Below are 25,439 nucleotides of genomic sequence, written 5' to 3'. Positions count from 1 at the left end.
TGAAGAGATTAACTGTGAGTTATTTATAAACAACGCCATTGACAGCGCCGTCAACACGTCACAATGTTGACACTACCCGAGTATTTTAAGGTTACCATGGCAACGGGAAGTTAAATGCACGTGTGCGGGAAGTTCGACCTCCCGCACTCTGGTGAATGCGCGAAAGCTATCAAAAAAGGTCATGAGTGCAAAAAATTATTTCTATAGGTATCTCTATCTTTCCGTGTTTATCAAAAATGTTTGAAACAGTTCTTAAAAATCAAACTAGGGCACATCTGACGCTAGAATGAAAAAATATATCGGCATTGTCTGGGGTGACTTGCAAAATGCATTTGACCGCGCATTAATTACCTTTCTATACAGATTAAAACATTATAGTTTTGACCTAAAGAGTTTAAAGATAATACTCGTAGAATCGTATTTATACAAAAGGAAACAGTTTACATCTGTTAATGAGAAAGGTCTAACGTAAAATACATATATTTTTAGTAGAGTTCCTCAGGGTTCAGTCCTTGGACCGATTGCATTAAAAAGCAACAGTTATCTATTCTGAACTCTCTAAATCTGATTGATGATAAGATCAAGCATAGGTTGTTTACTCATAGTCATAGAGAACTAGGCGATAAGTGATTTTGTCAAATTTCTTGGCGCGTATTTGGATCCTAATTTGAGATGAGAGAGTCACATTAAAATGCTCTACCACATAAATTACTTAGTTAAAACTATTTTTGTAATTCGATCTCCCGTTCCCTTGGTAGCTAAGGATGTTGTAAAACCAGCATACTATTCTCATTTTCTGTCACATGTGTCCTATGGTTTGATGAATTGGAGGCATTCCCTATACAGTAAGCGCATATTAGATTTTCAAACGAAATTCGTTAGAATTATAACGGTGTAGATTATAGGGACGATGTTCGTTCGTGACAAGTTTGCAGAACTTCGTGTTTTAACCATTCCATCTCTATATATTTTTGTTTGATTAAAACATGTGAAAAAGACCTGAAATTTATATAGTAAAAACAAGTGTAAATCTAAAAAATCCCCGACAAAAAATAACCCTTAAACAACTCAAAATTGATTAAGAAAATTAATTCCTCCAGGACTGCGTTGGAGATTAAGAAAATGAACTCTCTCAGTTGAGATGCTTCTGGCTAGCTTCGGCTACCTCACGCACGTTCATTTATCGGTCCGCCAAAATGACGGCAGTTTTTGATTGTCCAGAACGTGGTGCGCTTTCAACGGATGTTCTCCTGCTCGTGAATTAATTAATTCAAATGCAAATGGATTTATAAGAAGAGTATGAATCGTCCAATATAGAAAAAATTTTTCATAGATTTCTTTCGCAGTTTTCTCTTCCAAAAAGAATAAATGAATTACACTACGAATTGCAATTTTCTCTTTTTTAAAATAAAAATCACTCGACACACTATAGTTTTTGCCAAAATAAAAATCACCACTTGTTGATTTCACTTGCTAACAAAAAAAATTCTAGTGGTGATTTTTATATCAACGAATGTCAAAATTATCATCACGAACCAAAGGAAAAAAAATTAAGTCAATTATACTAATGTTTGGAGAATTTGAGTTTACTATCTCTCTTTTTAACGTTTTGAAACGTCAAAACCCTTCCAAAATCTGCAGTTGAGTATAAATTAGTTATAACCTCCCTTTGATTTCCCCCAATGTCAAACTTCAGATTTAATACTCATAAGGTGTTGTCAGTTGTATTTTCAAGGTAGAATGCAGTGTTGGTGGTTTTTTAATTTTGCCAAATACCGGGAGATCGAAAAAGAAGTTAGTCAAAGTTGGCAATGCACGAAAAGTCGTTTGTCTTAGTTTAAAATAATTTTTTATTAAACGTCACGTTGACAAAAGTAATTTGCAAATGTTTTCAAACGAAATTAAAGCCTTTTTGTTAGAATCTTATTACTTCAGAAATGGGACAAAAGTGGGAAACGGTGATTTTGATTCATTTTTATGTGTTTTAAAAGTAGTGCCAATTTGACATTTACTAAAAAAATTTAAATTACGACAAACGGCTTGTCGTGCATGGTCAACTTTGACTAATTTCTTTTTTGATCTCGCGGTACTATAGTATTCAATTAATTTCTAGACAAAGAATTATTGACAGAATGATTTGATATTTCAGAAACGTCATTTATGGGAAGCTTATTTGAAGTCTATATATGTAGTTACGAACTGAGTTATTTTATTAAACTTCCCTCGTAAGAACCTTCCCGAGTGAACCGGCTTTCAAACAAAAGAAACCGCATTGAAATCGGTTCATCTGTTTGAGAGCTACGGTGCAAAAGAAAGACATAGAGAAATCAGATGATGATCTTGAAACGATCGAAGTGTTTACCATCAAACATATCTAAGAACCATTCCGATCGAACTAGCTTGCGAACAACAAAAACTGCATTGCAATCGGTTCATCTGCTTGGGAGCTACGGTGCCACGAACACACACACACAGAGAGAGAGGCAAAGGGGTCAATATTATAACACCAATCTTTTTCAGTCGGGGGGGTTAATAATGAAAAACATACTTACCACACACGGATTAAACTGCAGTTATCGCTGCACAGTCTTAATTGACCCTTTTCCTGTAAGATCGTAAAACTTCCGTAGTGACTTTTCGTGCGCACGCATCTTCAAAACCACGTTGGAAATAATATCCGGCATGCCGGCAGCAGAGCAAAGGCACAGTATAGATAACAATCAGTAGAGACGGCTCGCCGTTTTTCGTGACCCGTTTTCGTGGGTGGTCGTTCGCATTATGACCGAATGAGGGCGCCCAACTGACGTCTGTCCCTGTAGAGGGACACTAGTCTAAAATATTTGAAATTTGGCAGTTTTGTTACAATATTTTTGCCAGTTTTGCTTGTTTAAGACTGCTTTTCCGGTAGAATTGTACAAATAGTATAAAAATGTAATTTTCACAATAAAAGGTAAAATCTTTGTCCGATGAATTTTCATACAGGATCCCTGTTGTGCGCCTTATTCTCTCCCTCGTGTTTGGAATTCTTGGAAAAGATAGTAAACATAACACACTTTTTGTTTAAAAAGTCGTCGCAAACGAACAACAACGGTGGTTATGAAATAAATAATAAAAATTTATTATATATGATTCCGTTGTTGTGGTAAAATTAAATATAAAAATAATAAGAAACAAACTACACGTAACAAAAAATTATATAAGCAGACCTTCACTCAATAAACAATTTTTTTATTCATCATGTATATATATATATTTTTTGACCTACACAATCTTGAGTTTTATTTTGAGACGTTGCTTAACCCACAAGCAGTCGCGCGTGGGTAAAAATGACCCAAGCCGTACATTTTGTCAAATATCTTTTTTCGCTTAATCCCTATGGACTTCCGGTTTCATGAATTCCTTAATTATTCTTACCTGCATCGACCCATACCAATTACCTGCACTTTATGCGAGTCGACAAATATGTATTTTTTTTGTAATAATTTTTTTTAAATAAAAATTTTACTTTATGTGATATTACGCTTACGGGTTAAGTTGTTAGGTAAAATGCGTTTTTTTCGTAAAATTTTTGAAATTATTAAACAATTTAACAGGTGCTGTTCTTATTTTTATATTTAGTCTTGTATAAAGTAATTACCATAATTACATTATCATGCCTGTCTATTTATTTCTCTACTTTTTTTTAGTTTTCTACATATATAAATAAGATGGATACTTTCTTTAATAACTAAAAGAGTCTATTCTCGAAAAATATTTAGTCCTCATAAAATACTCCTTTACCTACAGTCCATTACAAACTGTACCATTTCCGGATTAACATTCATGACTTCCGGGTGTGGTCCAGGTTGGACTGGGGACCGATTGTCAATTTCGGCATAAAATAAATGTTTTCCTGCTGTTCATAACGTATTTACGTGTGTTACAGAGATACCTAATTTTTTTAGTTAATTTAGTGCTTATTCCTATTTTGAATCGTTCACGTTGCGACGAAATTCCGGATGGGAGGGACGGACGGACGGTCCGGAATCTCGCCGATAACGTATGGGGTGGCGGCGTACTTGGGTGCCAAGCTTTGGGTCGACTAGTATCGCTGATGTCAGAAACACGTCTGGTCGACCAAGCTTATGCGGCTACCTTCACGCCGCCGGGGGTGGCGCCTTCGGTCAGGAGCGGCGGTAGCTCGGGCGCCAGCTCCCTCTCCGGGGGAGGGAGCGCCGGGGTGCTCTAAAGCCGGAGACACGGAATTCAGGTGATGAGCCGCCGCGAAAACTAGAGAATAATAAATAAAACGGCGAGGGTATTTTACAACAAAAATAGGGTTTATTCCCTGCCACCAGCTACACGTTCTAAGATAATAAATCTTACGGCTAATCAACTTAAATAACTACAGAACGGTTTTACAACAAAAAAAAAAAATTAAATGTCCGGCACGGTCGTTCCTCCTGGGCGGCGACTTCCTTCCAGCCGGGCTCCTCTTGGCTCTGGGGGCGGCGACCTTGAACCTGGAAATCGCGCGAAGACGGTACGGCGACCCGGGAGGGGAGCGCGGTGACGGTAACGACGCGTGCACGACGGTGTCGACTTTCGACGGTGACAAAAAAAACGCGGTGACGGTGACACGGTTTCTCGCTCGGGGGCGGCGATTCCAAAACCGGTACTAACAGGGGCAGACGACCCAAAAAGGTACTTACGGTGGTCGGAGGGTCAACTGCAGACTTGTCACTTCTCAAAATCGCAAAACAGCAGCCACAAACTTCCGCACTCTCTGGAGTTTCAGGCAAGAGTCCTCTACTTCCGCCGCGGCGGCGCGGCGATCGCCAATTTACCCCCGGCTTTCGCGGTACGCGCCACGGTTTCCGGCCCGCGAAAATTCGCTTCGTTACAACGTTTAAAATGGATGGATCAATTAAGAAAAAACCTAGAACTATTGTTAGTGCCATATGCAGTGTTAAATATTGCAAATCATCGTATTTATAAATTAAATATCGACTTTTCTTTTTTCTTATTGCGATTCACGATTATACGATTTGAACAAACTAGACAGTTTGCAATAAATTGCGTACACGAATCAATTTTTGAAATTGTAAATGAAGTGATACTTTTTAAATTGAGTGGCGACATCTAGGAATAGTTTAGGCAACGATCACCCATGACGGCTTAAAATTCGGGTCAGAAAGAACAAAGGCGCCGACACGAGCTGTCTCTACTGCAGTGGCGGCTGGTGGGTCAAAATTTCGGGTCGGCCAAATATTTTGAGTCTACACCTTGGTGTTATATATTTTCGTAATGTATGGCTGCTACTCATTAACCACTGACATTTTACGTGCCAGGATGTACAAAACATCTCAAATGTTTCGACCTGTTAAAATAATTTTTTATAGGAAATTGACAATGTCAGTTTGATTCCAAATACTATTAATCCTTAATTCTACTTGTTCTGCTTTATCATTAATTGAGAACCACCGAAAACATTATTTTTACTGAGTTCCGCGTCGACCGGCGGCTATACGGCTTGCCGACCCCGGACATCCACAATTAAATAATAATAATTAAATAATGACATGCAGTTAAAAAATATAAAAAAAGTAATAATAAAAGTACCAACTGTTAACTATCTTCATTTACATTTATTTATTTTTAATGTATATGACAAATTGTCAAATAAATTAATTGAATAATTGAAAAATTAAAATGATTTAAAACTTTAAATTCGTTTCTGAAATATCTGAAAACGCTTAGATGCTAAAAATACAGAAAAAGCGCATTTATGTTGTAGCTAAGTTATGTACGAAAAATAAAATTTTAGATAATTTAATGTAATTTTTTTCGTTTATTATTCATACACAGAAAAATGTATTAAATCGACAATTATTATTTAAAAAAAAATAGTATGCACTGAAGAACATCGAAGCCGTTATTGTTTTGTAATTTGGTTAGCTATCTTAAATATTAAGCGTTTTAAAAACTAAATTCGCGTTGCTGGGTACGGCGAAGGAGGATTTCGCCGGACCTGGCACAACATACGTTCCGCCAGGTCTTTGTCTACTACAGTGTACTAGACAAAGAGAACGATGAAACCGTAAGCTGCTACGAAGTCGAAACATCGAGCATAATGCATTCCTGGGTACGGCTTGCCGAAATCTCGCCGGCAAAGCGTGTTTATCAGCATTTAAAATTAGCAACAAATGCTTTATTTTGTACCTACAATATAATAAAATATATTTTTAATATATATGATCTATCCTAACGTACATTCAAACTTTATTTCTTTTTTTATTTTCTAATTTCAACGCTTACTAAGTATTTTAAAATGACTGGTACGGCGTGGCCGACCCTGCCGCCCCTGACCAGCCGCCCCTGCTCTACTGATTGATATCTATGCTGTGGCAAAGGTCTGTGACGACAAACCGCTTTGACAGAATGCAACCGGAAACACATGCGTAACCTGTCGCTCATTGGTTAATTTTAACTTGGCGCTCCAAAAATCTGACTTCGCCTGCGCGATGTTGTCTCACTCTGTATCACTGGAATTTATATAATCTCTACTCACTTTGCTTACAGGAAAAGGGTCAATTATTTTGGTCTCAAATTATTTAATGTATTACTTTATTGTTTTGGGAATATATTATAGCTTTTTCTGTCTTATAATTGATCTGAAACAGATTTATGTAAGATTATATTTGTATAGCTTACAGCTATTATCGTTGTAAATAGAAAAAAAAAAATATTCTATAATTTAATAAGATTTTACGAACTGAAAAGTTTACTATTTTACTACAGTGCAGATAGTGAATCTTAATTTTGGAGAGCAAAATGAAGTTAGAATTTGTGCAGAATAATATTGTACTGTTTGTTTATCTCTCATGAAATTGATAGGTTTTGTTTTGGATTATGACTAAAAATAACAGGAGAAAGTAAATTATAAATGTCTTTTGATTTTTAAACAAAAACGAACATGCATTAAATATATCAATAAATTTTGAAATTTGGAACTGAAAGGGTCTTTTGTGCGCAAGGCTAAGATGGGGTGGGCGTTGTTATTCCGCATTGCAAGCGTCGTACATCCTTAGTTTCAAGCGGAATTCGGTAGGGTGCTGTTGCAATTTTCCAGCCGAAAGCCGTCACTCCCTTTTTGTTTCGTAAAATGTACTCAAAACAATATATCAGAAAATCGCAAAATTCGGGATATTATTTATTTAATAATACAAATATAAAAAAATAAATGTGTTACACATGTTAATTTTACACTAATAATAACAAAACCAAAAAAAAAAAACTAAATTGATGTATAACAAAATACTCAATATGAATGTCGTGGTATTTTTGCTTAACGTGTTGATTGTGGTCGTGGTCAGTGGAGGACCAGCATGGAGAGAAGTTCACAGAGGCGGTGGTTTAAGAGTTGGAACTGGTGGTGGTAAAAACACCACTTCTTCTAGAGGAAATGGGATTCGTATTGGCGGAAGCACCAGAGGTGGAAGAATTTCCACCACTGTTATGCCAGAAGAAGATCATATTAGTCAACCAACAGCAACCGCTACTTCTAATCACGAACATACCCTTCTTCATGTTGGAATGGTTCTGCCGTCCAAGTTATTTGGTGTTAGAGAATATACCAAAGCTATTACTTCGGCTAAATACAACTTACAAAGAAAACTGCGATTGTTTAAACATCATGACTTTAAAGTTCACATTGTGTTGAAAGAAATGACTCCTAGTCCAACAGGTAACGATGAGTATTCTTACTGAAAGTTCGAGTTCCTATCAATCAATTAATTACAGCCAATCAATCTTTATGACTGTTTCGATATTTTAGCTCAAAACATAATTCCGAAAAGTTTCATGGTTCTATGCGCCGGATGAGCTATAGTATATTTAATAACACATAATAAATTTATTTTTCATGCCTTAATACATCAACATTTTATGAAGATTAATTAGGTTCATATTTTACAGCTTAATATTTCTACTGGCAATATAATGTTGATTACTGCCCAAAAAAACTGGTATATTAAGGTATCGCAGTTCTTTTATTATTGTTGAAATTCATCTTTATTGATGTTGTACTTGATGTTTATATTTTGTGGTCACTGGAAACCTGTTTGTTAATTTTTAACATAATCTGAAATTTTAAGAATCAATTTTCAGTGAAGTAACATAGCATCCAACATTTAATTTTTTTCGTGTTTTGTACCATTTCACTTTATTATGTATTATTTGTATTCATACTGTTCCATCTAAACTGATTATTATCAAACTGTTTGAAAACTAGCAACCGTTAAAAGTAACTTATATATAAAAATAAGGAAAAAATGTGCTTAGGAACAATACAAAGTTAGCTGTTATTCCGGAAATTAATTTCTTAAAAATTGGGAAAAGAAAATGTTCTTTTTGTAGTATATTTTTGGCAACATTACAACAGTGTACGTTCCGTGACAAAACTTTTGTACGTAGAACGTGTAATTATTTAATACTAACTAAAATTATTCTTGAAGTACCATCCTACGAGATTAGCTGTGCATGTTTTTTGAAAATTTAAATACGTGTCTCATGTTTCAGTTTTTATTATACATGTAGATATAATTTATTAGTTTATTAGTAAAGACATCGATATGTGGTGTACGTCAGATTTAATAACATGTTATACATTATACACAATGACGTTAAAAGTGTGGCAAAAGCAAACGCCAAGGAAGTGCCACTCCCTATTAGTACAATGACCTTACTAATTTCTTTCAAAAACTAAAGGCACTTGTTGCTTTACATGTAGTGTTATATGTTACTCCTATTTTTTTAACAGAGAAGTGTCAAGTGATACGTATATATGTTAAGAATTAGCATTATAAAATATAATTATATAACACAACAACTGAACGTTATAATGTACCTAAACTAATTGAATCATTCCAAAAATTTAATGAATTTAATGAGAGAATATTTTTACACTAAAGTTTCATTTTTCTACTTTTATTATACACATACTTAATCACTGAAATTATTGGATTATATGTGTGATGTTTTAAAGTTATCAAAAATTATACCAATCCATAAGAAGGGATCACGTGCATACATCGAATTTCAGGCTAATTTCTTTAATTCCCATTCTAGGAAAAGTATTGGAGGCTATTTTAAAAACTCAAATTTGTAATCATTTTGAACACAATAACTTATTCAATAAAGATCAGTTTAGTTTTCGTCGCAATTCGTCAACGAGCCTAGCTATAAACAGAATAAGTGATATAGTTTTAAATGCCTTTGAGAACAAAGAGTATGCACACGCTTTATGTCTAGACTTAACAAAAGCGTTTGATTGTGTTTCATATAGCTTACTTCTAAAAAAATTAGCCTATTATAATTTAGACAACTCATGTATTAAATTGTTAGAATCGTACTTGCATGAACTTAGCAAGGAGTACTCCAAGGGTCGGTCTTAGGACCGATTTTATTTTTAATCTTCATTAACGATTTACCTGACTGCGCTCATGATACTAACTTTATATTGTATGCAGACGATATAACACTCATAGCAACTTCCCCTAATCTAAAAACACTTCAGAGTAACATTGGTATGGTGGAGTTGAGCGTGAATGCTTGGTTTATCTCTAATCGACTATGTCTTAATAACGCAAAAACTAAGCAAATTTACTTTAGTCTTACAGATTTAGAAATCATAAATAATAATGAACCAGTCCAACTACTAGGAGTTTTACTCGATAGCAAGATGACGTGGAAGGTTCATATCACTCAGTTAGCGAAGACGGTTTCCCAAAGATTGTATGTCATGCGTCGTTTGCAACATATTGTATCTACATCTACTTTAAAAACTGCTTATTTTGGCTACATACACAGTAAAATTTGCTACGCAATTTTAGTTTGGGGTCATTCCTGTCATCTCTACAAATTATTTGCTATTCAAAGAAAGTGTGTACATATTATGAGTAAATTGAATTATAGAGACGATTGCCGTAATGCTTATAAAATGCTAGGAATAATGAGTGTACCTTCTATATACATTTTCTCCTGTCTCCTGTATGCAAAAAGAAACAGCGATCAATTTAGAGGGCTTGATCATTTATATGATACAAGACATAAGAGCTTACTTCAACCCGAATCTCTAAGGCTTTCACGTACATACAAGAAATGATATACAATTTTTTTGTCATCAGCTGTTTAACAGTCTTCCACTAACTCTTAAAGACAAAAGTTACGCCAGTTTTAGATTTTGTGTAAAAACCTTATTGATTGAGAATGCTTTTCATTAGAAGAATTTGTAAAATTTAATTTTCGATAGTGTACTTATATTTATTGACGTATGAAAAATTACTCTGTAATTCTTGTCATGAATAAATTACAAAAAAAAAAATTACTATACTATGTTATACTATACTATACTATATATGGATGGAAAAAGGTTACCAAAATGTGTGTAATCGTTCCCACCAACAATGTGGGTGTTAGTTTCGCCTAGTAAATGTTTAAGTTTTATAAAATAACTAGCTTTTTGCCCGAGGCTTTACTCGCGTAGGCGGTTCGTTGTGTTAACGACAAGTAAAAAATGTGATGAAGAGCATTGATACAAACAAAGTTTCAAGTAAAAATCCCCATAAAAATATTTTTCCTTATATGTAGACCCCCTTTCATCTTCTTAGAGTGAAATCTTGAAAAAGTCTTATATACGTACTTTATTATTTGTGTTGAAGAGTATTACTACGAAATTCCACTTAAAAATTTACAATAGAAATATTTTTCCCATATAAACTCTGCCACCATTTTTCACCCCCTTAGGGGCTGACTCTCGAAAAATGCTTAAATACCTTTTTCATTATTTGGGTTGAAGAGCATTAATACCAAGTTTTAAGTAAACATCACCATAAAAATATTTTTCCCATACAAACTTAGCCACCCCTCTTTTTACCCCCAGAGGGGTTGAATTTCAGAAAAAAATTAAATACGTGCATACTTGTGTTGAAGAGCATTAATACTAAGTTTCACGTAAAAATTGAAATTTGCAACAGAAATATTTTTTCCATACAAATTTAGCCACCACATTTCACCCTCTGAGGGGTTGAATCTTGGAAAATGCGTCTTAAAAACGGGTTTCATTACTTGTGTTGAACAGCATTAATACCAAGTTTCACGTAAAAATTTAAATTTACAAATTTTAAATTTCCCCTGCAAACTTAACCACCCAAACTTAGCCACCACTTTTTACCCCGGAAAAAACGTGTTTCACGTAATAATGTAATCTACAGTAGAAATAATATTGGTCCTATACAAATTTTATCACCTCTTTTAACTCCCTTGGGGGGCAAATTTTGAGAAATACCTTCTTTAACCATGCCTCCAGTATAAAATGAACATCCTCCCTAAATTTCAAATTTCTATAATTAGCGATTTGGGCTGGGCGTTGATAGGTCAGTCGGGACATTGCCTTTTATACATATATATAGATATACTACTACACACTTTTTACCCTAGACATCCAGATTTTTGGAAACAAAATCAAAATTGTATAACATTTTATAAATTAACTTTAAAACTCCAGAATCGAATGCTCTGAAATGTTACAAATGTTTTAAAATTATCCTAGGCATGACAAATCGCAAATCTAAATGTTTATTTTCTCAAAAAAATTGATGACGTCATCTCAAAATTTTGCGTAATAAATACTACCTAAAATGTGCAAAATATGATGAGTTTTACTTGTGATTTATCACTGCATTCATAGTTTTTAGATTTGTTTTATATAGGTGGCTCAAAAAAAAAATGAATGAGTCAATTTATTTTATTGATTAACGGCTCATTCCATTTTCCCAGAAAATTTTGGGAATACAGTACTATTATTTTTAGTTTTACACTGCACCAATCCAAGTTGACATACGTGTCCTTGCAAAAATGATGATGACGTCATTACAAAATTGTGTATTAAAGTAAAAACTCAACTCGAAAATGCTAGATATGTTGCACTGTATTTTAGGTGCGAGGGAAGTTCTGTCGAAACAATTTTCGACCATTTTTTTTTAAACTACACCAATCACATCAATTAAGCATTTGAATATATACATTTTTATTACAATTTACTTATTACCTATATTTACTTTTATGGGTTCTTTGGCAAACTACAGTTTTGGATTGAACAAAAAATTGTATGTCCTATCTATTGTAGACTATTGTATACCACGTAATACGAACTATTCTAAAATATTAACATTTTGATTATAAAATACTCATTACAAATTTCTCACTATTCGATCAGCTTATCTTCTAGAAATGGATTAACACTGTAATAGTTTTAAATCTAAACCCTGTAAGCTGCATTTAATTTATTATATAATATTCTTTCTATGTAATGAGGATTATTTTCATATGAAGATGTTCTGTGTTTGGGAACTTCTAGTAAAATATTGCACCTACTAATGATTTTAATATTTATTTTCCGAAACTGGAAGATATTTGTTTAAACATATATTAAAATATTATAAATAAATAGATAGAGTTATGTGAGAATACCCAGCTTTTTACAAATATTTTTGCAACTAGTTGTAGCATTTACTCCTGCAATACATTGTATGGTTCTCTTTTGCAGTTTGAATACTCTTTGTGATTCAACGCTTATATATATTATAACCCAGACCATATGATTCCAAAGACTGGATTTGAGCAAAATAACATTAGTATATTGAATAGTGTAATTGTTTTTTGATCTGCTTTATTGGTACATGTATTTATAAATATTTTAAATTAGAGAAACATAATTAAATTTTAATCACTATTGTGATTATTATTGTGTTTGTTATTATGATCAAACCATGAATGCATCAGATAAAAGAAGCTATATAAAATAAAAACAAAAGATATAATATATAATAGAAAATAACTGATATGCAACGTGCATTAAACATGTAAAATATTATGTATGTGGCAAGCCTATTAATATCGAAAAAGTTTATTACCCTATAACTTTATAGGAGCTAAACATTAAAAATATTATGGTTTAACAAAATGGAGATGAAACCCTTTAGTTTATACATAGATGAAATAGGATTATAATTATTTCTGGTATCTAAATTACCCTGGAAACTGGAATGCTCTAACTTGATGTTATTAGTGACACTGTCTTCATCTTTACGATGAACGTAATCAATCGTTAATATTAATCAAACTAATTTCCGTTCTAAAATTACTTGTAATATATTGTACGTTCAATATCTAGTATACTAATTTAAAAATCATTAAAACAACGTGACCAACATTACAGTTTTCAGGTTTAAAACTTGCAAACGCAATTTTTAGAAAAAAATTCTTAATTAGTTTTTTATAATGGCACTCTCTGCACTTTTATGTTTCTTAGTTATCTAAACGATAATATAAAAAACAGACATTATATACAAGAAAATTACTGAAAAGATATTTAAAATATCAATAATAATTTACTTTATGCTGTTGACAACTTTCATGTCCGGAGTTTTTCATATCCGCTCTATCATCTAATTTTGTAAATTTCTCGCACCAAAGCCTTTTAAATAATACTAGACATTTCATTATTATTGTCTTGTAAGTATTATGATTAAAGTTGCTTACCATAAATAGTATTTGCACTATTTGTTGCAGGTGTAAAAACTGTACAGTATTATTTAAAGTAAAACCATAAGACAAGTGCTACGTGTAAATTAATTTTTAGTTATTTATAACAGACCGTTTGAACGAAATAGAAATAGTGACGATAATTCTTAATCAAGTTAACGGCGCATGAAATGTGAGTCTCCAGCAATAAGCAAAAACATATAAAAGGTAAAAACAGTTGGTCAGCTATACATAATAGGTATATTGATGTATGTATAGATATCCTATATATACACTCTCGATATATGGCTCTAGAATGTCATTTGTTAATTATTTTGCTGTGTTATTAATTACCACACTGTGTTTTTGACATTACAAAGCTGCCTTTGATACCAGGATCATTTATGGACACGTTAATAAGTACGTAATTTAAAAAAAGTAGTGATTTACATTTACAATGATTGTATGTATTGTAGTAATTAGAGGGAGCAAAAAGCTGATTTCTTTTATTTTAAACGAAACTATTTTACTCTGTTGTTCCCTCTCGTAATTCATTTGTTTTTAATTAATATTTAAATTGTACTCATAAGATATACCCACAAGTTTATCAAAAACGTTGTTCTTAAATAAAATTAAAACTTCAAATTTAAATTTCTCACAGTAACTAGAGTAATATTATGACATTTTCAAAACAAAACCATTCAATACTTTGTTTTGATGTCAACAATCTAGTCTTAAGCAGTATACCACCAAATAAAATCATTCAACAGGATCTGGTTCTACGATTAGGGAGAATATTAATCCGATTATCGTCTCAGAATTTATCAGGTATTAGAAATGTATGATATTCACAACTACTCTCAATTCACCGAGGAATTTTACCGACAAAATGTTGGATTAGCTATAAGAAACCCATTAAACAAACCCTCGGCATAATAGTGTGCTTTTAACACAATCTTGGCAAACATGATTAAAAAAAAGCAGTTGCTAACTAGTTGCTTTTTTTGAGAGCCATAATAATACATTTTTATTTGTATGATAAAAATAGTGTGTATTTCAACAATGCGCGTGTTTTAGACAACAAATTTTGACGCAATAGTTTTGTTTTATTTCATGATTTAGCCTGATGTTTTAACTTTGTAATCGAGTCCGTCGCCCGACTCTCTACTTTTACGTTTTCTCGACCTTTCATGACCCCCACAGTACGAGGAAATAGGTCTCCCGTGTCCGTCTGTCTGTCCGTCTGTCTGTCCGCCTGTCTGTCCGTCTGTCTGTACGTCTGTCTGTCCGTCTGTCGTCCCGGATTTTTATTAAACAGATAATCCTTGAAAGTACTGGGCCGATTGTTGTCAAATTTTGTATTTAGATTAGGAATATCATGTAGATGGTAAAACACTACCCATAATTTATCTACTTATCCCCACCAATAATGTAGTTTATGAGTCCGTGTTGAGTTTTTACCCGAAACGTCCAGATTTTTGAATGCTTTGAAATCTTGCAGATGTTTTAAAATTATGAAGAACATAATAAATTTTTGGTCAAAATATATTTGCTTATCTTCTCCAAAAAATTGACGTCAGCTAAAAACTTTGCCGTATAAATCCTAACTAAAATGTGCAAAATATGATGAGCTCTTACTTGTGATTTATCATTCCATTAATATTTTTTGAATTTGCTTATACAGGGTGACTCAAAAAAATTATTGAATGCGTGAATTTATCATATTTATTTTTTATCACTGCATTAATATTTTCTCACAAAAATTAATTAATGCGTGTATTTATTTTATTGATTTGATCAGGAACTACAAAACCGAATGCTTTGAAATCTTCGAGATGTTTCTACCATAAGCATAGTAAATTTTTCATCAAAATGTATTTGCTCATCCCCCCCTAAAAAATGATGATATCACCTCAACATATTGCTGAATAAATCCTATCTAAAATATTCAAAATATGATAAGTTTTTACTTGTGATTTATCAATGCATTCATATTTTTTAGGTTTGCTTAAGCAGGTGGGTCAATTTATTTTATTGATTAAATGAGGAAAGGTTCATTCCATTTTCCCAGAAAATTTTGGAACTACAATACTGTTATTTTTAGTATTGCACTGCACTAATCCAAGTTGATATAAGTGTCCTTGAAAAAATGTTGATGATGTCATCACAAAATTGTGTAATGAAAAAACTCAACTCGAAAATGTTGGATATGTTTTATTGTACTTCAGGAGCGAGGGAAGTTCTGTCGAAACAAATTTCGACACATTTTTTTTCCCTTATTGTTAAAGTGAGAATGAGATTTTTGAGTACATCGGTACAAAGAAAATGTTTGCAATTGGCTGTATCCCTTTGACCGTCATTGATAATAAATATGTGTTGATAATTTGGGGTAAAGTCGCTATCTGTCCAGGAATCGTCTTACACTTGATTATCTTATAAAATTTTGATGTTTCCCATAGGGGGCTTCAACTTTGGGAATCGAGGGGGCATGCAGGCGAGGAGAACTGGTCAATTTGTTTGTCGAAGATATCGAAGATGTAGGTGTTGCCTTAACTGTTAACATCAAAAACTAAAATAGAACGAGTGTTTGTTTATTCGACAACAAGAAAGAAACGATAAAATTATATGCACTCAGGAAAATGTTTCAAGACAAGCTTTGCTAACTAATTAATATTTCAGCAGCAATAACTGTAACTGGTGTAAGGGTTGCCACATTAAGATAAATGTTAATGTTAAATAATTAAAAAAAAAACCAAGAACGTATTACATTACCATCAGAGGACAAGATGTATTTTGCGCCTGCAAATCAGAGCGACATACCATGATTTTGCGTACGGTTATGGATAAAAGTAACTTTTTAGTAACGGAAATACTATTAACGAATGCAAGTGTTAGATTAAAATAAATTTTATCTTAAATCCTCCAAAATTATGTAGCACATTAGTTTGTCGTGAGGGTAAAATATTCATCAAAACAGACTGTTTTAAATAAGAATAACAGTGGTCAATCAAACTGATTGCAAAATGTTGGTGTTGTGTGGAGGTTCGTACACCGAAAGCAAACCGCTTCAAAAGGCTTAATTTGTGGTTGTCGGCTTTTATGTTCTAAAACCATTTCTCCTGAAACCTTTTTGCGCAAAATAAGAGCACGATTATATGGATTTTTGATTTCTTTTTGCTGAAGCACTAAAAATTATTAAATTAATTCAAAAAATCTATGATCTATCGTGACGAATCATTTTTAAAAAACCTTTTAAATTGTACATTTTTTGACTAGAAGAAAGGAGGGTAATAATAGTAATAATATTATTATTAGTACAAAAAATTGGGAGCGGAAACATACGAGGATGACGCACTTAAGCATCCGCAATACAGATTTTAGAGCGTAATAAAAAATAATACGTTTATGTTATCAATTTCAAAATGTATATTTAATGAAATTAAATTTTATCCACCAATGTGTAAATTTGATCCAACTGTATATAAATTTTGTTTTTGGTAAATTACTTATTTGTTACGATAGCTTTATGGCTATTAAAGCAAAGCATGAATGATAGCAAACCTCGGCGATGGCATTGAAAAAAGCTAATGTCTCTTTGTAATCGCCTGTAAACAAGATTTAATTTTTTCACTGACTTATATTGATGTACAAATTTTGTAGATATACAGGGTTATTCAGCTAAGATGTCTCATTTGTGTTTTTAAAATAGGCAACCCATAATACCGATTCCACTTGAGCCTGGATTACAAAAAATATTTCAAAATTGAATTGTATCAAAGTTTGCTTATAAGTGTATAGAAACCTCAATGTCAGAAAAATGCCGTTTCTATACATTTAGCAAATTTTGATACAATTTAATTTTGAAACATTTTTTGTAATCCAGGGTCAGGTGGAATCGGTATTTTGGGTTGCCTATTTTAAAAACATAAATGGGTCATCTTAGCTGAATAACCCTGAATATTTAGATGTTGAATACATACAACTTTCAGACTCTTGAAAAAGAACTCTATATTTATTATTTTTAAATATAGACTTTTAAAAAGAAACTTAATACTTGTACGCTTTTTTTTTTCAAATTTAGGTAATATTTAATTTCTTCATCCATTGTATTTTATACAAGCTTGACTCACTTAACCAATAATGCGTGTAATGTCGTAATATTTATTGTCTAATTAACTATTTAATGTCAACTGGCAATCGAAATATCACTCTCTGGAGTTGTTTCATTTCAGTTCTACAGAGCATGCGCACTCAAACGCAGAAAACACACGAAATTATATTATATATATTATAAAATGATTGTACTAATTCAAAAACCGTGGTGAACGTGTGTCACAATCTCAATGAACTCTTTACGAATGCATACAGGAAAAATAAACATTAATTTTTATAAGAGAGATATTTAGAAGATAGAAGATAGACTTTTGTGCATTAATATAAAACAGAGTACATCGGTTTAATGTAAAGTCTCTTAGAAATATCTAGAAGTCATACAATGGTGTAAAATAAGTAACTTACTAGAACGTGCTCCTGAATGAGCAAATAAGCACGTATATGGTTTTACATATGTATCACACAGTTTGCGATAGTATAGTTTAATTAAATTGACTTTTAAACTGGGTGGAGTAGTCGGAAGGTGCTAGATTTATACTGTAACTCTGGTAGGTATGCAGTTAGTTAATTCTGATACGTAGTAAATGTTTACATTCAGCTTTGAAGTATAACATATTCATTAGTAAACATATAAATAGCCGTACGTTTCTTCTGGGCAGATGGCAATCGCTGCTTTTGAGGTTGTTCTGGGGTCCACCATTGAAACCTCCCGCGACTTCCAGCGGACCGCTTCCAGATTTTTCTTTATGCCAGCGCCGCCATCACCGATGATGAGTCACCGCGCGTACATACTAGAGAACCCATAGGCGTCGTTTCGGGGCAGCGTATGGGTTTAATTCGTAACAATATTTTGTTTCTACACCTGGAACATATAGTAACGTTGATAAACCTTCTTTTTTTTCTTTTTATTGAAATGTCTTTCTGAATTCGACTAAATTAACATCTTACGAAACATCTGTAAGTTTTCGTTTCTCATATATTGGACCTCTGCGAAATGGGAACCCCTACTTCTCGGATGGGGATTGGTCAGATCATTTCTGTTCAGGTAGAGGGTAAAAAGTTGGTCATGGATATATATTCAACATAACCCCCCACCTTGAAACAATGAATTTTTTTAAGAAACGAGTAGTATCCAATATGTTATAAATTCTGAGCGAAAAAGAATTATAAATACCTACTACCTATAATCAACCTAAAATAAAGAATTATCTACAAACGCGATCAATTAGTTTTGTATTTTGACACTATCAGCATCATGTCCGCCCCGGGATGAAGCTGGACTACACATTCTAACTGCCACTGTAGAGGCGACAATTTGTTCTCCTTCATGAGGACCAATGTTCCGATTTCCGGGATGTTAAGGAATGGCTTTTGCCACTTTAATCTGCATTAAAAAGTTGCCAAATATTCAATGTCCCAGCAACTAAAATGCAAAGATTCGTTTTCGATATAAGTATTACACGTGATAAAAGCTGAGAGCAATTAAAATAGAATTAGTGAAAATTTTGAGTTGTAAAAGCGGGCCTGTTGACAACTTGTTATTTAGTCTTAAGTTATTTAAAGTAGGCATGAACCGTCAAAAACCACGTGCAGTGTAGTAGAAGAACTGCTGGAATTGCAAAATATAATTGAGCGATATGTAAAAAGACTTATGGTTGAATTATAATTTACTACATCTATGTGCTCATGGTCTAAGTACTCCCTCATAAAAAAACATACCCTTATTCAAGCTTATAATTGCGCCCAAACTTTCCCTCTACTGACTAGAGTCATTTTAGAGCAGTTTGTCTGGAATTTCTTAATTGCGGCGAATTTTGAGAAAAGGGGAGTGTAACTAAGAAACGACCATCGGGTGAAAGACATGTGGTGTCATTAAAGTAGGTTTCATCAAGAGTCGTTTTAGACTCTTTGTTTATTGAGCTGTCAATGTTTTTAATGGTCTCAGTTTTCCGAATACGAGGAATACTTTCGTCCAAGGTGATTAGGTGACTTTGAAAAAGTTTATCTTTAAAGCAGCCAAAGCTACTTCCAAGAATCCACCCCAGAACGGTGAATTTTGAATTACCGGTTGATTTTTACCTAAATGAATTTTTTCATCGAACACAAAAATAATTTCGTCCCTATTAACATATCTGTAAAAGTAGAAACAAGCAATACCAAGTCAGCAAATTCTATATTTTTGGGCAAATTTGAAAAATTTAAGTTGAAATTGTATTCTGACAAAATTATTAGGTCATTTTGAAAATTAATAACTAAGCATTTAATATCTGCATAATTAAAATGAGATTGGCTGCTAATGTTCAATAACAACAAGCAACATTCTTTCAAAATTTATCTGTAGGGACCTTTACTTGGAATAACGTGGTGTACAATTCTGCATTTAACGTGATATCACTGATATCTAAATTAGAATGAAAGTGTCTTCACAGTTGTTAGAATGATGACCGGGCTTATTTTTCGTTTCTCTTTTGGAAGGGTTATGGTTTGTTTCCATATGCAAGAATGCCTTATGTTTTTCGTCACATTGCTTGCAACGCATCATTAGGTTACAATCTTTTGTAAAATTGTTATTTGTGAAGCAGTTGCCACAACGGTTCAATTTTGTGTTTGTTGTAACCTTTAATAGGGCGTAAAGAAAAGGTAAAATTTGACATATTGTGAATTTTAGAACAGCTAAAACAAAGAGTAAATTTTGTATTGATCATGTAGACCTGGGCACGTAAAACACGCACTTTAACTGGAGCATTGGCAATGTACCTATATGTTACAGTTAAAACCCGTTTTCAGTTAAAACGCGTTTTCTCTAGTTAAAACTAGCTTTTAATTAATGACTTTGTCTAGTAAAAACTAGTTTTAACTAGAGAAACACGTTTTAACTGAAAACGGATTTTAAATGTAACATATATATTTTAAGATAGATAGTTGGTAAGTTTACATTACCAGGATGGGAAGAAGCAGAAGAAGAACGATGCAACAGTGGATTAGCTTGTTGAATGAGATTTTCACATAATCCGCATATTTGTGACATGTGATTTTGTAATCGCGACGTTCGCGATAACTAGTGAATCAGTTCTACAGTGAGTGACAATATTTTTTAATCATTAGTTCTTTACCACTTGTGCGTTGAAAGAAAAATTAAATAAAAGTTAATAATAATTGTAAAATAATATTCCAACGCCTACTCTGAGTGATTTTTCAATTGAACAGCCGTTATTACGTATGATTCCAAAAACTGATTTATTAATGCGTTAAAATTAGCGACGGGCACAACAATAAATTATTTGTATGTATTTGTTTTGTACATTCCGCCCGATACTTCATTTCCGAATTTTAAACTTTTTGTTATGCGCTAAGTTCACCCGACCGAATCTTTGAAGGGTGATAACAATATATCACTGACATTGGTAATAGATTTTGCTCCATATTAAATCATTTTCTTATTTTTCACAATATGCGACAGTAGTACAACAACGTTCCTAATGCTCGTGGAAGATTTAGATAAATTTTTTTTTATTCCAAATGCTTTTCAAGAAAGCATCCTTTTCACTAGTTGATGAGGATGCTTATCGCCCTGCTTTTTTTTTCAGTACACTTTAAAAAAGCCAATTAAATATCCACTTCTTTACGAATAGTGATTGACTGTTTTGAAAAATATAGACTATGTTAACTTGGCTTTTAGTTAGAAAATTATGTGAATATGAACGTTGCCAAATTTACCATCAACAAGTGGTGATTCACTAGAAATGTCAAAGACTATACCTACTTGATTGAAAATCTGGTTCCTGAAAAGTGGCAAACTAGCATGCATGAAAAATACGTGTCAGATATCACATTAAAAGAAACCACATCAGTTAGTCATGGTAATCAACAAAAAGAAAAAAAAACATGGTTTACTAAGGTCTAAAAAGTTAGTGAAACATAGGTACGTCTGTATGGTTCAGTTTTCTAGCAATACGATAGTGGACTGAATTTTCGATGCTTGTTTTTATGTATAAATATTCAACTTCGCTCTTTTTATTTTCGATTAGACTACAGCACTTAACCGATGACGGTCGTGGTTGTGTAATACACCAATGTAACTATACAGGTTCCAAGAACGTTAATCACTTTAGGAATCACTGGCATCTGTTGTTAGTTTTTGTTTGTATTGACTGCATCTGGCTACTGCCATCACAACTCCATTTATAAATTAGACCTAGCTCATAGTTATGCAACTTTGGATTGAATCAATTACCGACTTTTGTGTCTGCAATGAACGGGAATCCGTACACTCCAATAAGTATTGTAATTTTATTCACAATCGGTCAGTAATGTGAAACTTTCAAACTTTTTAAAAGTTTGGAAGTGAGCTATTACATACTTCACTTCAATCTCAAGGGTGGAAAGTGACATATGTCACTTATCTGTCACTTTCCACCCAAGAGCTGAAAGTAACTGTCACTTTCCACCCAAGAGATGGAAATGAATGTCACTTTCGACCTTAAAACGTTACGTATGTGTAATTAATGATAGATGGAAATCAGCGATTATAAATAACTATAAGGAGAGCTTATGGTGAAGACTGTCAAGTTATGTCAATTTTTGTATTTTCCAACGCCTGCTGAGTGACTCATATTAAACAGAAATCAAAGTTTTAAATTAGGATATTTTTATTTTATTTTAACACTATAATTAAAACGATTGTGAATAAAATAGCATACAAACCTCGGCAAAAGTACCATTCCTATGTCTCGAGAACTAGTTCACCTCGAGGCTGCGCCTCTCGGTAAACTATAGTTCTCTCGACAGTAATGGAATACTTTCCGCCTCGGTATGTAATATACTATTACACAACTGATGATCCCTGTTGCTTGGATTTTAGATTTTATTCAATGAGTTACGCTCTGCTGAGGATAACATAGGTGGAGGGGTTGGAGTTTATTGATGCAGGGTTTGCGAAAATATAAGTCTATAACTCCATAATGAAATCGATCAACGTGAAAGTTTAACCACTCTTTTGAAACAAACGGTTTCAATCGACTACCAACCAGGTTGCGTATCTATTTTAACGTATTCGAGTCGGAATATGGTAGTAGGTACTTCCGGTGTGGACGGAATTTGTAGCTCCTGGATTAGACAGACACCCCGCGATACGCAAGCCAGGCGCTTCCCTTTGAAAGGAAATAACTACAATGAACACGTCTGCTAGCCGGCTTGCGAATACCCTGACTGAAAAATTTGGGGGATGAGGGTACGTACGGTGTTTGCCGAATGGTATTGGATTTCTTAATAATCGTGGCCATAAGCATGTCTGAGTCAAACAGGTCTCTCAGTGTTAGGTCTTTTGTAAAAAATTTTGAGGTGACGTCATCAAATAATTGCTGGGGATGACCAGACATATTTTGGTTAGCTTTTCATTATTTACACGTTATTCATAAAATACTTATAAAATTTTGTAAGATAACAGTAGTTTCGGAGATTATCTGTCTAATAAAATATCGATCCAGACGGCAGGTAGAAGAAAACGTTGTTTTGAATTTCCTTATTTCACAATTTTTTATAATAAGAGTTATGTCGCTTTTAAATGAAAGGGTACCTGAGGCAGTTTGCTGTTGTTCTTTCTTTGTAGTTTTCTAAAATCATAACCTCAACTGATAAGATTGACACCTTAGCATTTTAATTACTTTTTTGTAACCAAATCTAAACCTAGGTTGCACAATCATGGTCTACTGCGTCGACAATTATTTTGAAATTTTATGTTCCATATCGGGTGTCATTGAAAAAGTCATCAACTTTGCCATGTTTTTTTTTGTAAATATTATGAAGAACCTCTGTAATAAATTTAAAATTTATTCGACGACAGCTAACGTGGAGCGGTACTTACAACTTAAAATCACTTTTTCATACCTATAATAAAATTAATTCGTTTCAACATCTTTTTAAACTTGAATAGATAACATATTAGTCTCATCAAATTGTTGGTGGGGATGATTAGACACATTTTGGTTAGCGTTTTACCACCTACACGATATTCCTAACACAGTAGTCTGGACGATTACCTGTTTGTCTAATGAAAATCGACGCAGGCAAACGAAAAGACAGACGAAAACGAGATACCTATTTTTTGGTACTCTAGGGGTCATTAAAAGTCAAGAAAACATGAAAGTAGCCATTCGCCAGATGGATTCTATTAAAATACTTCTCACCTTGGGAAGTAAAAAATCGGATTGAAAATAAATAAGAAAAAGCGAGTTTATGGAGATAACGAATAGCAATAAAAGCACAGAATAACTAACATAACAGCAAATCCAGAAGATATTATAATTTGATAATAGAAGAGACTGTTAGCAATATGTACTATCTACTTAGGAGTGCTTATTAACAACAAATGCGAAGAACGGGCAGAAATCGACCTCAGATTGGCGTAATGTAGCGAGTGCTTAGATGCATGTCATGCGTTAGTAACATCTAAATACTACTACGTACAATAAAGAAAAGACTGTATCAAATATCGTTTGACAAGACCGAGACGGAAATGAAGCATGTATACTAGGGTGATTCAAAAAAAAATATATTTTTTTTTTCGTGCAAAGAGGTTCAAAAGTTTCTTTTCAACGTAAAAAAATACCAGTTAAAATTTGAGCTCTTAATATTAATATTAAGACGGTCCGCATCGCGTTTTTCTATTTCCCATAAGAATAACATGGGAAAATTTTTTTTTGCACCTTCTGATTTTTATTGCTAGCCCGTCGTGTGTCGTGAAAAAAATTCAATCACATATTTTTATAGAGAATTGAACGCTCTACAAAAAGTGTCTCCTATGATTTTGCGAGAAACCTGATAGTTGAAGAGTTATTTTAGGCTAAAGTTAAATTTATCGCAAATTTTGACGTTTTTGATGCATTACAATAAATTTGATGGTCTTATTAGAATAAATCACCACAAAAATTTATACACATTTTAAATTTAGTTTTTTAAACAGTAATTGTTTATAATTTTATGCTATAATAAGGCCAGTAAAACTCTTTCCGAACATTTTCAGCATCAGTGAGTTAAAAAATCATAGTTTATTTAACCTAAAGACAAATATTTTTCTTCAGTAATTTAAAATACTTACGAAGGAATAAATCAAATGACGATTGGTATTGTATGAATAAAAAATTTATTTACTTTACTTTTAAATCAGGCTTTTAAATCGTTTGAAAATTACTTAGCAATCCAAGTGTAATTTAAATTTTTGTTATTATTGAAGATTTTTTTTTAAACAATCTGGATAACGTTGCCGATGTTCTCGAACTACTTGTAATAAATACTGTAGTTGGTCTTCATCCTTAGTGAGATAATTGTTATATTCTCCAATTAACGCAATTCCTCTTTCAGCTACGTCATTCGTTGCTTTTAACGTTTTAAAAAATTCAGTACATTCGATATAACTATCGAGTTTCACTGACCTTATTATAGCATAAAATTATAAACAATTACTATTTATAAAACTAAAGTTAAAATGGGCATAAATTTTTGTGGTGATTTATTCCAATAAGACCATCAAATTTATTGTAATGCATCAAAAACGTCAAAATTTGCGATAAATTTAACTTTAGCCTAAAGTAACTCTTCAACTATCAGGTTTCTCGCAAAATCATAGGAGACACTTTTTGTAGAGCGTTCAATTCTCTATAAAAATATGTGATTGAATTTTTTTCACGACACACGACGGGCTAGCAATAAACATCAGAAGGTGCAAAAAAAAATTTTCCCATGTTATTCTTATGGGAAATAGAAAA

The 25,439-nt window shown here is 33.0% G+C and overlaps 1 protein-coding gene across 2 annotated transcripts in view; it reads left to right on the top strand.

Annotated features, from left to right (window-relative positions):
- Nucleotides 1-7,103: 7,103 nt before the first annotated feature.
- The window catches only part of Nmdar2 (NMDA receptor 2), a 263,323-nt gene continuing 244,987 nt past the window's right edge, over nt 7,104-25,439 (top strand). For both annotated transcript variants that reach the window (XM_064063836.1, XM_064063835.1), the window contains exon 1: nt 7,104-7,726. In XM_064063836.1, the coding sequence (XP_063919906.1) occupies nt 7,285-7,726 (442 nt within the window). In that variant the 5' untranslated portion in view covers nt 7,104-7,284. The remainder of the gene's footprint in view (nt 7,727-25,439) is intronic.

The sequence above is a fragment of the Zophobas morio genome, unplaced genomic scaffold (genome assembly GCF_036711695.1).
Source record: "Zophobas morio isolate AGI-343-1 ecotype UQ-CSIRO unplaced genomic scaffold, CSIRO_AGI_Zmor_V1 ptg000024l, whole genome shotgun sequence".
NCBI lineage: Eukaryota > Metazoa > Arthropoda > Insecta > Coleoptera > Tenebrionidae > Zophobas > Zophobas morio.
Note: the sequence above shows the minus strand (reverse complement) of the source record. Positions and strands in the feature narration are given on the sequence as shown.